Here is a 16,294-nt window from a genome sequence, read left to right as displayed (position 1 = left end):
CTATTTCCACCCCCCCCCCATGCCTTAGATTCTCATACTCATTCTATAATAATGGTTTTATACAGTATTTGTCCTTGTGGAACTGTGTTAGTTCACTCAGCATAATGCTTGCTCTCCAGACCTTCCCAAGTTAGGTGGTAATTGACAAAATTATTGCTCCTGCATGCTGCGTAGTATTCCACTGTATAAATGTACCACAACTTCTCAGTCCTTTCGTTTGTGGTTGGACATCTGGTCTGTTTCCATGTTCTTGTAGTGGTGAATAATGCTGCTAAGAACATTGGTGTACAAGTTTCCATTTGAGCCTCAGTTCTCATTTTCTTGGGTTATATTCCAAGCAATGGAATACCTGGGTTATATGAATTTCTATTTTCAGGTTTTTGAGGAAGCACCAAACTGCCTTCCAGAGTGGTTGTATAATTAATTGTACATTCCCACCAACAATGTAAAAGAGTTCCTATCTCTCCATATCCTCTCCAACATTTATTACTTGCTGTCCTATTAAACTTGGCCACTCCTTACTGGAGTGAGATGGTATCTCATTGTGGGTTTGATTTGCATTGCCCTTATTGCCAATGATTTGGAGCATTTCTTCATATGTCTATTGGCCATTAGAATATCTTCGCCTGTGAAAATTCTTTACATGTGTTTTGCCCATTTTATAATTGGGTTATCAGACATTTTGTGAAGGCCCAGGAGTATTTGATAAACTTCCATTATGAGATTTTTGTCTGAGATGGTATTACCAAATGTTTGTTCCCAGTCAGTAGTGTTTCTTTTTACCTTGTTGGGAAAAGTTTTTGATGAACACAGGGATTTAATCTTCAGAAGCCTAATTCATCAGTTTTTTCCTCTTCAGAGTGTACATTTCTGACTGTATTTGGCAGTCTCTTTATACCACAAACTAGAGCTCCTAAACTTGATCCCAGTTTGTCTCTTACAAACTTTATGGTTTCGAGCTTTACTCCCAAGTCTCTTAGCCATCTTGAGGTGATTTTTGTGTATGGTTTGAGATGTGGATCCTGTTTCAGCTTTCTGCAGATAGCAGTCCAGTTTAGCCAGCACCATTTATTGAAAAGGTTGTCATTTCCCCATTTTATAGGTTTTATTTCCTTGTCAAATATCAGTTGACCATAGATTGTTGTTGTTAAGTGCCGTCGAGTCGCAGGTGACTCACAGCAACCCTATGAAGGAGAGCCCTCGATGCTTGGGTGCCTTTCATCCTCTCTCCAGATTCATAGGGTTTCCGAAGGCAAACTATTATGGAAGTGGATGCCACTCCTCCTTCCAAGCTTGTTTTAATCAGGGAGCTCCACCCCACTCTGTCCGCATTGGGTAGCCAACCATTAATGCATTTGACACGTCAGTGTCACAGTGCAGCCTCACAACAACCACAAGTGACCACAGCACGGCAACTTGTACACCAGGGCTATACGACCTGGGTCTATTTCTGGGTTCTCAGTTCTGTTCCACTGATCTATGTGCCTGTCATTGTACCAGTACCATGTTGTTTTGATTACTACCTTTGTGTAGTAGATTTTGAGGTTAGGGATTGCTATGCCTCCCACTTCATTTTTGTTTCTCAGAAGTGTTTTGCTTATTCGGAGTCTCTCCAAATAAACTTGACAATTTCCCTTTCGATCTTCTTGAAAAATTAATTTGGTATCTGTATGGGATTGCACTGAATATGTAGATTGCTTTCAGTAGGATTGTCATTTTCACAATATTGAATCTTTGAATCTTCCTATCCATGAACAGGACATTTTTCCATTTCTTTAGGTCTTTTATTGTATCTTGCAGAAATGTTCTCTAGTTTTCTTTTATAGATCTTTTGTATCTCTAGTTAGGTTCACTCCCATGTATCTCAATTTGTTGTTGGCTGTTGTAAAAGGTATTGCTTTCCTAGTTTCCTTCTGAGTTCTCTTTGTTATTGTAGAGGAATCTCACTGATTTTTGGATACTGATCTTATATCCTGTCACTCTACTAAATTGGCCTACTAGCTCTAACAGGTTTTTTGTTGAGTCTTTGGGATTTTCTGTGTATACTATCATATATCAGCATATAGTGATATTTTAACCATCTCTTTGCTGATCTAGATGCCTTTTATTTCCTTTTCTTGTCATATAGCCCTAGCAAGCACTTCCAGTACAATAGGTGACAGTGGACATCATTTTAGTCTCTCCATTGAGAATGATACTGGCTCTTCATTTTACATATACATTTGTTTTGTTTTTGTTTTGTTTAAATAGCATTCAGTTTATTACAAATATTTAGTATTGGCTTCCCATATTTCACCCCTTTTGTTTTTATCATAATTATGTTATCATCTAGATGAGCATCCTTTATATACAAACAAATAAAACAAATTAAACATAATAAATTCAAAGAAATACTTTCAAAAATCTCCATATGATCAGAAGGATTCAGGTTGAATATTCCTTGAAAGGTTGTTTTAATTGTCCAATTGCCACAGTGCTTGTCAAAGTCAGTTCTGATTAATCTCCTTTGTCAGTGTGTCCTTTGCCATTCCCTATCACTCCTCCCTGAGAGAGATTTCATCCTGATTCATAAGGAAAAGGGGATGGCATATTCTCTTAGCTACTTCCTGCTGAAAAGGGACGCTGTAGGTTTCAGGGTGAAGATCTTCTCTCACTACTCTAAAGGGCCCTCTGGCAATAGGAAACACGTAGACTATTGTGGAGATTGATTTTGGAATTTAGATGCACTGCATTTCATTTTTATAATTAGACATTTTACATGCTGTGAAAAATCTCTCTTCTATAATCTCTTCAGGATTCTTCTACACTTTTCAGGGATTTTTAAGTTGTGAATTTATAGTTACTATAATTTTATAACTACTATAACATGAATGGTAATGGAAAAGATGTTGTGAGGCTGGCTCAGAGCGTAGTTCTCTTAATTGATCTATTTTCTTTCTTTCCATATTTCCTGCTAAAGTTAGTGATGCAAAAAATAAAGACAATAGAAAATCCTATTTTTGAATACAAAAAATAGGAAATTGTACAACATTTTATTTCTTCTCTTACAGGCAGCCATAAGAAAAGAATTAAATGAATTTAAAAGTTCAGAGATGGAAGTTCATGAAGAGAGCAAACATTTTACACGGTAAGACTCAAAGACCCACCAAATATTGTGAGCTAAGTAAAGCCTCTAAAAACATAGAAATCCGAGACAGTCAGATATGGACACTAGTGATGTGCTTCTAAGAACTAAAAGTGATGTTTGCAGGAAGCTCCAGAGAAAGGGATGAGCTTTCCATTTACACCGCCTGCAGGCCTCTCTCCCTTGGCACTCCACTTTGTACATGTGTAATAGGAAGCATGGCTGGAGAGTTCTATGCAGGGGGACCCAAACACGAGTGCTCCCCTATTGACAGAACCATAAAGATGAGAAAAGAAATGGAAGCAAGGAAAGTGGTTTTAATCTGGGGCCTCCTCAGTGTATTGATGGCTGGGGTTATATATTTAATCTGGGGCCTGATGGCTGGGGTCATATATATATATATATATACACACACATATATACATATATATACATACATACATACGTGTGTGTGTGTGTAAATGAAAGAGATAGATAGATAGATAGATAGATAGATATATGTAGATATATATATGGAAATGGAAGATATATATAGATATATATATATGGAAATGGAAGCTAATTAAGAAAAAAATTGAGAGTTGAGAGGGAGCTCTGGTGGCCTAGTGGCAAGAAGCTGCACTGCAATCCCAGAGGTACATGGTTCAAATCCACCAGATGCTCTGCTGGTGAAGGAGGGACAAACTCTTCCTGTACCAGTCAGGTCCAATTTGATGGCACAAACAAAAACTCATGATAATATTCCATTTTCTAGGTCAGGAAACAGAGGTTCAGGAGGATGAAATGACTTGTTTGCTAATTAGTTACAAGACCAAGAATTGGAGAAAAAAATGAGTGAGATCAATATGATAAATGCCTCGGACTCAGTCTACCAGGATTTAGGTTGGCCCAGCTATGTCTGAATGAGCTACTTTTGTTGTTATAGTAATCATAAACTACTCTAGTGACCACAAATGAAGGACTAAGGATAAGTTTTGCAGTCGTACACAAGGAAGCATATAGGCTGAGGGTGGGGGGTTTGTTTTTTAAATAGTCTAAAAATCTAGTCTGTATCTTGAAGTATATAGGAAGGAAGGATTACAAACAGAAGAGCCAGCATAAATTAATCTATGGTTCAAATCAAAGAAATGGCATTGAGAATACAATAGGAGATGGGTTTAAAAGACATTTTAAGCATAGAATCAACAAGATTTTGTAATGTAAAAATAACTGTTTTCACTGAGTCGGTTTTGACTCATGGCAATCCCATGTGTGTCAGAGTAGAACCCCACCTGAGAGTAATGTCAGTAGCTGTGATGTTTGGGAAATGTATCAGCAAGCCTTTCTCCAGGGTTGCCTTTTGATAGAAATGAATCAAACTCTGACTTGTAGTCATATCCTTAACAACTCTGGTCAAAATGACTCTCAGATTTTGAACTTGTGATTTTATGAAGGAGGGAGATAGTTCAAGCTTACTTTTAAGGACATTTATGCAATTATTTATATGATAGGGAGAATGCTTGGCGTACTGCAGGGATCAGTCAGAAAACATTTAATCTAAAAAGGCAGGCAGACAAGAAAAAAATGTAGAAAATAAATTACTTAAGTGTGGAGCGCTTGAGGCAACAATACAAGGTGCAGATGCCTAAAAGCTAACTGGATGTTCAGAAGCAAAGGACTTAAAATTTATTAAAGAATATTGTGAATCTTTAGTGGGGGACATGTTTACGGGTGGGGGAGAAGGAAAGGACCAGGAAAGTATATTGAAGAAAAGCAATGAAAGAGGGAGAAAGATAACTAAGAAGAAAATAGAGTCATGGAAGCCAAGAGAATTTCAAGAAGGGCAGATGGGATTAGAAACATCACATGTTACTGAAAAGTCAGGTTGTCATAAAGCAATTATTTTTTTATTAGCATATAACATTTCATTGCAGTTTATTTAATAGCAAAGCAGTCTACATTAGCTGGTAACTTTTCTCTGTTTGATATTTTAGCTACCATCGTCCATGATGCTGAGAGAACTAAACCCCCAACACAACCCGTTTCACTGCTTCATCTTCCAAAGTGACACTGGGAACCCTGGCGCTTCCCAGCCCACCAGAATTGGGCCCTCTGGGGAGTGGTTCTGAGTTGAACAGCACTTCTATGAATGTGTAGCATTTCACTGGAATAGAATCTAAATGTGCTACTCTTAGGCACATCTGAACACTTTGTGTTTCTGAATCTTTTAATATTGCAGCATACTTGGTGAGGTCTTCCCTCACTAGCCACCAAAGGTCTGGGCCACCTGCAGGTCCCAAGGGTTTTTTGGTTGCGCCACACCTTGCTTGTGCCTTACCTGCCTTGGCCTGGTTGTGAGGCTCACTTGTGTAGATGCTAAGTACCAGCCATCAATTTCAGTTGGCAGCAAATTCCTTTTGGCAAAGGAATCCCTACTTCCTAGGGAAGCTTTTACACCACATTAACATGGCAGTTCAGAGGTGCTGAGCTGCTACCCCAAAGGTAGGGAGTTCAAACCCATTGCTGTGCCATGAGAGAAACATGTAACAGTCAGCTTCTGGAAAGACAGTCATGGAGATCCTATGGGGCAGTTCTGATCTGTCCTATAGGGTCACTGAGTCAGAATTCTACTCCACATCAGTGGGCAGATACCTCTTATCATACAGCAATATGTTCCTCTTGAGGCACTCAAGTCTATGAGGAAGCTCAGGACCCACAGATTCCCCCTTTCTGGCATAGGTCACTCCTTTTTAGAAACTTTGTCAAAGAAGCTGAGCTGCAACCAGATTTTAAGTTTGTATGTAAAATAACAAAGTGTATATATGTTCTATATACAAAAACAAAAAACAACAAAACCCACTTTTAAAAAGCCTTCATGTTAATGCCATGTCTGTGGCTTAAGTTGTATAGGTTGTTGTACTATCTTTGTACCAAATGACACTCTGAAACACTTCTCATAGATGCAACCTCTATAAAGCAGAATTGTAGTGGAAGCACTCTTTGTTGTTTTCCCCCCCACACCTTCAGCCAGAATCACTGAAGTAGGACCTAAGGGTTTGTGGGGTGCTAGATAGAAAAAGGTCTTGGGAAAAGCAACAAGAGCTGCTCCTGTTCTCAGTGCTGTTTACCCACTCTTGCTGCGCTCTCCCTCTTAACTCCAGACACTGCGGATCCTTCTGCTAACCTTCTCAGGTAGCTCCACCTCACTTCTCCAAGCTATAGCCAGTGCACGTGGTACCTAGCCATGGGCTCAGCCTCTGCTCCACAAACACAAGATTCATTAGCTTTATTTTTATTGGAAACTATATAGCCCCTTATTCTTATCACACTAAGTGGAGGGAAAAAATTTCTATTTTAACTGATTAATGTGGCTTGCTTTCTTGAATCTTCTGGAAGTTGTCACTGTTTCGTAAGCTGCTTCTGATTCTTAAAATCTTTCTCTATATTCTTTTCTCCTTTTATGTCAGCATAAAATTTGCTGAGGAATCAAAATATCAGGTCAAAACAAAAAAAACTCAAGTGACCTTAAATGGCAGTGTCTTGTAGGGTAAAAAAGGGCTATTTTGATATGTCAGTTCTGACTGGTTCCAAGTCCATGTCAGTATTTTTTTAAAGTGAGTTTTGTTGGTTTGTTTGTTTTTTTAATTTTAGTAATTTTCATTAAAATGTTGGATTTCCATTCATTCACTGCTGCACTTCTCTCCCCGCCCAGCCCTCCACCCCCTCCAGTTCGCTCCTCTCTTTGAAAAGCAAAAGAAACACTCCCTCCCTGGTACACGATACCCCCCCCCCGCACCCCTCCCACCACCCCAAGTACATTCCACTATGCAACCTTAATTGTGGACTCTTGTGATAACCATAATACCCTATCATACATACTTTTGAGTCACGTATTTTGACTGAAGAGAAAACTGGGTCCACGTTTCCTTGGGACTGTTATTTGAGATAATGTAAATGAATCTTGACATTAACTGCTAACTTGTCACCTGACCATTCTTTCTTGGTTTGAAAACTAATTGGTGTATGCCAACATTAGTATGCTTTGGGCTGACACTTTAAACCCCCTTTCTTTTCCTTAAATGTGCCAAGTTTGAAACAGGATTTTCCTGCTTCTGTGTGCCACCAAGGGATCTAGTTCATCTTTCATCTCATTCATGTTCAAGTAACTTTGGGGGTGGGGGGAAATGTTAAGTCGTTCTGAGTGTTTATTTTTTATTCTTTCCCTGTAATTACCAATTCACAGTGATAATGTAAAGAAGTAAAAGCCTTGTGTATTGTACTTCCATATTTCCCTGATGTACAGAATCTACTTGTAAAATAATTGCATTGTATATCAGTCTTCTTATCAATATTATTAAAGTATTTTAGAATTTAAAAAAAAAACTATACCATTCTAGTGTGATTTTTGTTGTCACCTTACAAAGTATAACTGATGGTTTGCACTAGGATGCAAAAGAAAAATTCCCTGTGCTGTCTGTGGCTGTGACAGTCTGGATTGAATGAGGGAGTACATCTGCAACCTAGGGAAGTTGAGTGCTTTCCACATTGGGAGTGTGATAATGCTCTTTTTATTATTTTTGTGTGAGTGTACCGTCAAATCAGATCTGACTGGTACAGGAGGAGATTGTCCCTCCTTCCCCGGCAGAGCATCTGGTGGAATCGAACCATGCGCCTCTGGGATTGTAGTTGCAGCTCCTTACCACTAGGCCACCAGAGCTCCCCATGTTTTTCTTACAGTAACAAATTTGGCACTTCTTTGGAGCTGTCATCTTACCTGGCTGCTGCTTTTCATCACCACCCCGGAACTTAGACAAATGGGACTGAGATACCATCTTGAGCTCCCCCTTTTAATTTTGACCTTCATTTATTTGGAGTGGAGGCATATTTTTTTTTTAAAGGGAATAAAAAAGTCATAGGTTGTCTAAAAAATGGATGGATGGTGAAGAGATTGAGATTGTACACAGCTTTAGTTTGCTTGGCTCCATAGTCAACAGTCTTGGCACCAGCAGCCAGGAAATTAAAAGGCACATTGCCATGGGAAAGTCTGCTGTTAGGGACCTCTCCAAGTGCTGAAGAGCAGTGGTGTCTCTCTGGAGACTATGGTGTGTCTGATACAGGCCATGGTCTTCGCAATCACCTGTTATGCATCAGAGAGTTAGACAATGACCAAGGAGGATAGAAGGAGAACTGATGCCTTTGAGCTGTGGTGCTACAGAACAGTATTGAGAATACCATGGACTGCTAGGAAAACAAACAGATTTATCCTGGGAAGGGTTAAACCGGGTGGCTCCTTGGAGGCAAGGATTCTGCGGCTCCATCTAACATACTTTGGACATGTTGTGAGGAGAGACCGGTCCTTAGAGAGGAACATCATGCTTGGGAGGGTGGAGGGACAGCACAGCAGAGGAAGGCCCTCTATGAGGTGGATTGATTCAGTGACTGGGATAATTGGGATGGGAGTGTCAGAGACAGTGCGATTGGCACAGGACAGAGCGGAGTTTAGGGCTGTTGTACATAGGGTCGCTATGAGTCCCAGGTGACTCGACGGCACATAACAACACCACACTAACGGATAAGACATTAAATGAGAAGTGAGCGAAAGGGGTATTAGATGTTGAAATTGATAAGCATAAGGACCTATGTTTGTGATAGTCTGCACATGTGTGGGGAAGGAATGGGCTGAAAGGAGGAGAGCTAACTGCATGCCATACTGTATACCAGCCACTGCCCTGGCTGCTTTATCCTGTTTAACTACCAAGTAGGGAGTTTTGTTAACGGTGCAGATTTGAAACCACCATTGGCTCCAAAAGAGAAAGATAGTTAATCTCCTCTGCAATTTATAGCCTCAGAAAACCAGCTGAGTCAGTTCCAACACAAAGGCAAGGAGCCATTTTGGTTTTTGAAACGCATGAATAGTAGTGTATTTATTCTTTAGTAAAAAACCAGAAAGGTAATGTCACTTTTCCAAAGTAAACACAAATTATGAGACCACCCTTTGCATATATCCCAGGACAATCAGTAGCTACCCAATGGAATACTCCAACAGGATTTGCCAAGTATGGACCACATAAAACTGGACATCACAATAGGATACTTGGAAATTCATGCACTTTTCTGGCAGGCAGCCGTTTCAATTCCAGATAGTCTCAGCAATGACTCACTTTCTGTTTGTCACTTCAGAGGGGCCTTATTTAGCACACTAAAAGAAACCATGAGTCAGAACTGCTCATGGCATCCGGTTCTGCTTCGTTTCCCTTCAGAGGCCTCAACCTGTTGTACTGCCTTTTTGGGTTGTGGGGTTTTTCCCATTGTTGCATATTTTCTTCCCCCCCTCCCAAACCCTCCCCGCAATGCACACCTTGTTCTCGATTGTTGTCATATCACCTTTGTAAGATTTAAGCATTGGCTCTAGAATAAGACTTTTGAAGGTTCATGTTATCCAATGATTGCTAATACAATGAATTTAGGATCTTTTTACAAGTTTAGATTACTGTTAGTCAACAGAGGACTTACAGGGAGGAGCTCTGGTAGTAAGGAATTGTGCTTCCAACCACAGGCACACCATTCAAATCCACGAGCTGTTCCATGAGAGAAAGATGGGTAATCTCTTCCAATGTGATTTACTGTCTCTAAAAACCAGCTGGAGGATCAATTGTGAGTTGGTGAGGACTTTGGCTTGAGAGTTAAGCTTGGAAAGTCACTATCAAAGAATAGATCCAGTGAATACTGAATTTGAGTACAGGATGGGATGGGACGTGTACTTATAAAAGATAAAAATATACAAAGGAAAGCCAACTTCAACTATTGTTTTAAGAGTCTATTAAATTCCAACCTTAAAAATGAAGGAGGACCACCAATGACTTGTCCCTTCTCTGTTGCGAATACTGTTAACTCTACAAAAATTATGCCTCCTCTGTTAAGAGCACAGAGGCACAAACGCCCTGAATTTTCCCTCCTCCCGGCACTGAGAATACAATTCATGTTTTATCTTCTTTCTAAATCCCCCCCTCCTCAAATAAACAAATAGTACCCTGTCTTCAATGTATAATCTCCTGCCTTCCTTTGCTTTCACATAATCCAAACAACTTCTAAACAACTTATAGTTAGTTGTTCCCTATAGTCCAAACAGTTGAGCAAGTGATGTCATATGCCCTCATGTTAACCATGACTCTTAGCAACCCTATGAACAACATATCAGAACCTTGCTGTATTCTGCATTATCCTTATAATCTCTGGCATGCTTAATGTTATTGTTAATCACTTTATTAATTGAGGGACTTCCTCTCTTCTCCTAGCCCTTTACCTCTCCCAGTATAACCAAGTGAGAGGTGGGGAACAGAGATTGGTAGGTATAATAAACTAAACAGACTTCTGTGTCATTTACCTCTTCTCTTAAAAGTCTTCCCTTTCTATAAAGACAATCACCCAACTAAATCCAGACTAAAATCATTTTCTAAAGGTCCCTACGGACTTAAATTAAATGCCACATCCAGAGACCTGTTTTCAATTCTTAATATGCTTGACATTTCTAACACCATTCAGTGCTCTTTTCCATTCCCTGTTCTCAAAACTTCCTACTTGGCTTCTGAAGCACTACTGTTGCCTGGTTCATCTCATCATTCTATCCTGTTGGTTTCCCCTTTCCTGAAAATTTATTTTTTTTTCCCCAGAGGTGAGAAGACAACAGAAGTTTAATCAGAAAACCTAGTCTCAGGATCCTAAGAAGGGTCCACTTCTGATGGGGGGTGTTCATGTGTACCCTAGAGGGTTTGATATACCCACCCAGCACTTCCACTGTCCCCTTCCACATCTGCTGACCATCCTGGCCCAGGACAAGGAAGAAGTGGAACTCTGAGACTTCCAGGTTTGAAGTCACTGGCTTTCTGACTTGCCCTCTTAATACAGAGGATGCTTAATTGGTGCTAAGATTTAGGTTGCCCAGCAAGAGGGCCACCCTGGATGCAAGCTGGTCCCTGGGTGCACGGTGGTTGCACAAGAGGAAGTCCTGGGCAGGGATCCTTAGAAACAGAGGCTCCAGTAGGCAGAAGCTCTCAGGAGCCCTGCGCCCAGATTGCAGGGCAGAGCAAGGCTGTGGTGCCAGTTGGGAGGGCCTCAGACTGGCCTCATCGACTCCTCACCAAGACCCTGTAGAGGGAGAAGCTCAGGATGGCAGCCAGGGCGGCCCCGGTGGCTCCCAACATTACCTGGAGCCAGGAGGTGGTGTGCAACTCGGCTTGCACCAGGTGTGGGAAAGTGGCCATGGTGGCCAGCCGGCTGAAGACAGCCGTATTGGATGTATCCAAGTTGATGCAGGAGAATGAGATAGGGGCAGGCAACCGATGCCGGCTGCAGAACTCAGCTGGGGATGAGCCAGGTGTCACCATGCCTTCAGGCAAGTCGGACTTTGAGAAGATGAAGAGGCAAGGGGTCTGTGCGTCCAGGTATCGCTGCTCTGAGTCTGTCCCTTCTCTTGATCCAGCCTCTTCTCACGGGTAACTGTGATGGCACTGGTCTGGGAGTCCTGCTCAAAGAGGATGGGATACCCCAGGTAGCCAAGGTGCCCGAGGCAGCGCCGCACATCCAGGTAGGTCACCAGGGTCCATTGGCAGAGGAACCCGTGCAGTGGGAGGTGGCCGCTGGCTGCAGTACACACTGTGCGGGAAAGCTCAGGGCCCCAAGGTGATGTTGGAAAGACGCTGAAGAGGTTCTGCAGCTCGGAGGGTGAGAGGACGCCATTGTGGTCCTGGTCGTGCTTCTCAAAGACTTTCTGCAGGAACTGGTAGCCGAAGTGGTTGAGCTCTGCACTGCAGCCCGGGGGCACAGAAAGCGGCGGGTAGAGGTAGTCATCAGTGAGCTGGAGGGCATCCCCATAGCCAAAGCGCCGCAGGATGGTCCAGGTGGTTTCGTGACGGCCTCGCTGGATGAAGATCTTGTTTAGGAAGAGGAAACCATCCAGTGTCAGGCGACCATCCTGCACACCACCCACCACATTCTTGCTCACCACCATCTTCACATCCTCCAGGGCCTGTGGGGCCAGTGGGTGTCCGAAACAAGCCTTCTGGAAGCTGTTGAGCTCCTGGTCACTGAGCATCTCGTCCTGATCTGAGAGTCTGAAGATACGTGTGAGTGCCTGGGCACACTCAGGCCGCAGCTGCTTGGCAGTGGGGTCGTACAGTGGGGCTGTGGGGTGTAGCACGGCCTTCTGAGCATAGTAGAACAGCTCAGAGATGTTCCTCAGGTTCTTGGCTGAACACTCCACACAGGTCTCGATCTCAGGGAACTGGCTCATGATGGGTAGTATAGCCTCCTGGCCGCAGGTCTGATTTGTTACCCACAAGGATGATGGGGACCCTGGGGTCCCCGTCGGTTCTCCCATTCACCAGTGGGATCCACTTGGTTCTAATCTTCTCAATGGTGGCTTCTTCTGAGACATCATATACCACACATACCACGTTTGCCTGAATAGTCTACGATGTGAGTGGGAACCTTCTCAGGGGTGACATCTGCTGGAATGGTGATCTCTTCTGCCCAGGGAGGAACCTCCTCCGGGAACTCCTCGCCCACCAGCGACAAGATCAGCGACGTCTTCCCTACCTGGGCCCGTCCTGCGCTGATACTTCCGGCCCACTGCTCGAGTTTCCGGCCCGCACAGAGCACTAGCGAGCCGGAGTGGCCAGAGAGGCCAGGATGCGCGGTCTCCCTTTCCTGAAAATTTAAATACTTGGTTTTCCTGTCCTCTCATCATTGAGTCACCTCAGCTACTCAATGATCTCAACTGCCCTCCTTATTCTAACAGTTAAATCTCAATACCCAACTCTGATTTCTTGCTAGATCTCCTAACACAACAGCCCATTGCCCTGAGTCCAAAAATACACCTGTATCTTCTCTGGGCAACATACAGGCACCTCCAATATGGACAGTGAAAATCTATAAAACTAGGAAACTCATTTGCTCTATAAAGCACAATTTTTTTTTTTTTAAATTCAGCCTCACAGTGGTTTCATTTGGCAAGGTCAAGAGCAAGACTAGCATGGCACAGAACTTTTCAAAAACAACTTCTCGTAAATATAATTCATAAGCTACATAGCTTGTTAACTTATGCATCAATCTCTATTTTAGTCATGAAATGTTTAGAGCCAGTTTTACACGTTTCCAAAAATAGACAAAGTTCAAATGTAGTGTTCCCTGTTAATAACGAAATTAAAGTGCACTTTAAATTGCTTTATTTTCATTGTTTCCGTACTATGTTCTCTTAAAAAATAGAATTACACAACAATCAGTGAAGTAGGTTTCTTGACTAGGATGCTCAGGCACACCACACTCATCAGGAAATAGCAGAAACACACAAGCAGGCTTCTATCAGTTAAAACACAGGCAATGCAACTACTGGTCTCAACTAGTATAATGCAAAAATGAAACCAAAGGCTCAAAGAAGAACTAATCTGTAGGACAAGAACTACACAAATCACTGCCTCATCTATGCTGAGCCCAGAAGAACAGTGCCCTGCTACAATCACTCACCATTCTAATCAGGGTTACATGGATGGGCCCTACAAAAGAGGGGGGAAATGTGGAACAGAACCTTTAAGTCCTACAAAGACCTGAAAGAAAGACTCCCTAGACTACTGCCCTGAGATAATCTAAACCTCGAACTGTAACTAGCCCCTGGAAGCACCTTGTAGCTAAATAACTGACTCACAAAACAGCACCTGTAAATCCTATGCTCCTTTAAAAAACAATCTATATGAGATCAAACAGTAAATAATTACTTTTAAGACAAAGATAAGAATAGAAGGGAATACAGAGATTAACGGAAATAGAACTACCAAAGGGAAATAATGTCCACACACTGTGAATAATTTAACCAATGTCACCGAGCAACATGTGAGAAATTACTGAATGGGAACCTAAACTGCTGCAATAAAAATTTTATTGCTGAAACAATAAAATATTATTGGAAAAACCAACCAAGGCTAAAATCTGAAGGCAAGGAGGGGTGGGAAGATTAAGGGCAACAACAGCCACAGGGAAGAAGTGAAGAAAATTAATACCACTGTGCTTACTGCATCCACTGTGAGTAGGAATCAATGCCAATAAAAAAACATGTGAGGCTCAAAACACAAAGCCTGCTTTTTGCTATCAGACTACCATACATTTAGCTTCATAAGGCTGAAACTTTAAAATCACGATTGAATTCCCCTGCATTTCCCATATTCAGAAAGGCATCAAATTCAGAAATCTCTCAATCCTTTTAATTCTTCTTTCCTTGTTTACTACCCAAGTTAAAAACTAGTAACTTAATGGGATTTCTTTTTTACAACATCTCAACAGTACCTCCAATTTGTCCAACTGGAGTTATCTTTAAAATAGAAAAATGATCAATTCTTTAATACAAAACATATTAGCCCCTAGTTACCTGCAGGATAAAATTCACATTTTGGCCTGGCCTGTAGGAACTCTTATTAACTCAAGTCTGCCTCCTTTTCCCTTTAACAGTTCTAATTACACTTAAAAAGGAGCTCTGCTGAGCTAAGCAACTGTGCTGCAATCCCAAAGGCACACAACAGTTTGAATCTACCAGCTGCTCCACAGGAGGATAGGCAATCTCCTCATGCAGTTTACTGCCTATGAAAACCAGCTGGAGGATCAGCTATGGGTTGGTTCTGACTAAATAGCACACAGCAACATCAAGTTTACAAGTCGTAGTTCAAATTTTAACTGTCTAATGAGATCCTCGTACAGCTTGTAGCAGACTGGCCAGCCACTCTGTGCTGAGAATACTGTATGAATAATCATTTAGCAAGAAATTATTATATCATTTACAAGCACATCTATTTCATCAGTTATGACATCTAGAGAACACAGAAAGTTACTGTTTCATCTCAGAATCCCCAGCGCCTAGCACAATGGCTGACATTTGACAAGTAATGCCACCAAGTAAACATGGAATAAGTAACTGAATGCTGACAGCATAGCCATAGAAGCAGCAGAATTACTTGTCTTCCCTCAGCTAAACTATCAAGTCTCAAACATTTTTTTATCTTGGAACTCCTTTGCAATTCTAAATGTTATCAAGGGCTCAAAAAACTGTTTAGTGGGTTATATGTACTGCTACTTAATGTACCACAATTAAATCTAAGAAATGTCTTAATTTATTTAAAAATAAAAATTCCATACATGTTCACAATATATATTTGATATAGAGAAAATGTAACTACTTTCAAAAAATAGCATGAAGAGTGGCATTGCTTTGCCACTTTTTTTTTGCAAATCTCTTTAATGCCTGGCTTAACAGAAGACAGTAGGATTCTGTAGCTGTTTCTGCAATCTGTTTTTTGGCATTCAGGCTTTTTAAAGTTGTCTAAGAACAGAGTTAATGGCCAGGCTTCTCTGGAAGATCCTGCAGACCCTGTAGCTCTCTAAGTCCCTCAAGCAACATATGAATATGGGCCTTGATATTCATGGAGTCCTTAGTAAGGCTATTGCTGAGCTCTGTAAGGAGACAGCTTTTCCGATCAATGAACTTGAGAGCTTCTGCCAATGTCAGTTCCAGGAAAAATCCATATCCAATAGCCATGTAAATCCGTGAAGTGTCTGGGACCTCTGTGTCAACAAAGAAATTACAGCCTAAATCCACCTGCATAGATAGCTTTGAGTCCTTGGCCTCCTGAAGTCGTTCAATGACGTTTCTTAGCTGAAGGTACTTAGCCAGCTGCTCGTATACCCTGTCACGATGGTCCAGCACCTTTCGCAGATCCCGCTGGAGGACATCACTGATAAAGCCCTCATAGCGTAGCACTTTCTCATCCAAGGCCTCCACATCTCGCAGTTTCGGGGTCATCGCCATGATGGGCTCCTTAAAGTCTCAGGAAATAGGAAAAGCAAGTCGGTAAGAACTCTCTCAATAGTCAGTATCTGCTTAGCTTAGAAGGAAATCCATTCTGACACAGACATGCACTTGGCAAAGTTGTCAACTGTTCTGTTAAGGAAAAAAAATAGTATTCAGTAAGAAAACATGACCACATCAGCTTGCAACTAAGAAAAAAAATCGCTCAAGTACTTTTTCTGGTGACTACCGTTGTTGTTGATACGTGCTGTCGAGTCATTTGCGACTCATAGCGACCCTATGTACAACAGCCCTAAACCCTGCTCTATCCTGTGCCAATCACATTGCCTCTGACACACCCATCC

The 16,294-nt window shown here is 41.7% G+C and overlaps 2 protein-coding genes and 1 pseudogene across 2 annotated transcripts in view; 1 reads left to right on the top strand and 2 right to left on the bottom strand.

Moving 5' to 3' along the window:
• Positions 1-11,424, top strand: part of PHACTR4 (phosphatase and actin regulator 4) — a 95,963-nt gene extending 84,539 nt beyond the window's left edge. The window contains exons 13-14 of the mRNA XM_006883637.1: positions 3,051-3,127; positions 11,037-11,424. Of these exons, the coding sequence (XP_006883699.1) occupies positions 3,051-3,127; positions 11,037-11,424 (465 nt within the window). The remainder of the gene's footprint in view (positions 1-3,050; positions 3,128-11,036) is intronic.
• Positions 11,425-11,480: 56 nt separating this feature from the next.
• On the bottom strand, positions 11,481-14,899 carry LOC102851643 (annotated as a pseudogene).
• A 577-nt stretch (positions 14,900-15,476) lies between these two features.
• Positions 15,477-15,956, bottom strand: LOC102851222 (protein UXT-like). Its single transcript, XM_006883636.1, has one exon. It carries the CDS (start codon positions 15,948-15,950, stop codon positions 15,477-15,479), a length of 474 nt encoding a protein of 157 aa, XP_006883698.1. The 5' UTR covers positions 15,951-15,956.
• Between the last annotated feature and the right edge of the window lie 338 nt (positions 15,957-16,294).

The sequence above is a fragment of the Elephantulus edwardii genome, unplaced genomic scaffold (genome assembly GCF_000299155.1).
Source record: "Elephantulus edwardii isolate Elephantulus edwardi_28Jun2011 unplaced genomic scaffold, EleEdw1.0 scaffold00028, whole genome shotgun sequence".
Taxonomy (NCBI): Eukaryota; Metazoa; Chordata; class Mammalia; order Macroscelidea; family Macroscelididae; genus Elephantulus; species Elephantulus edwardii.
The sequence above is the reverse complement of the archived record's forward strand: the minus strand, read 5'-3'. Positions and strand labels throughout refer to the sequence as shown.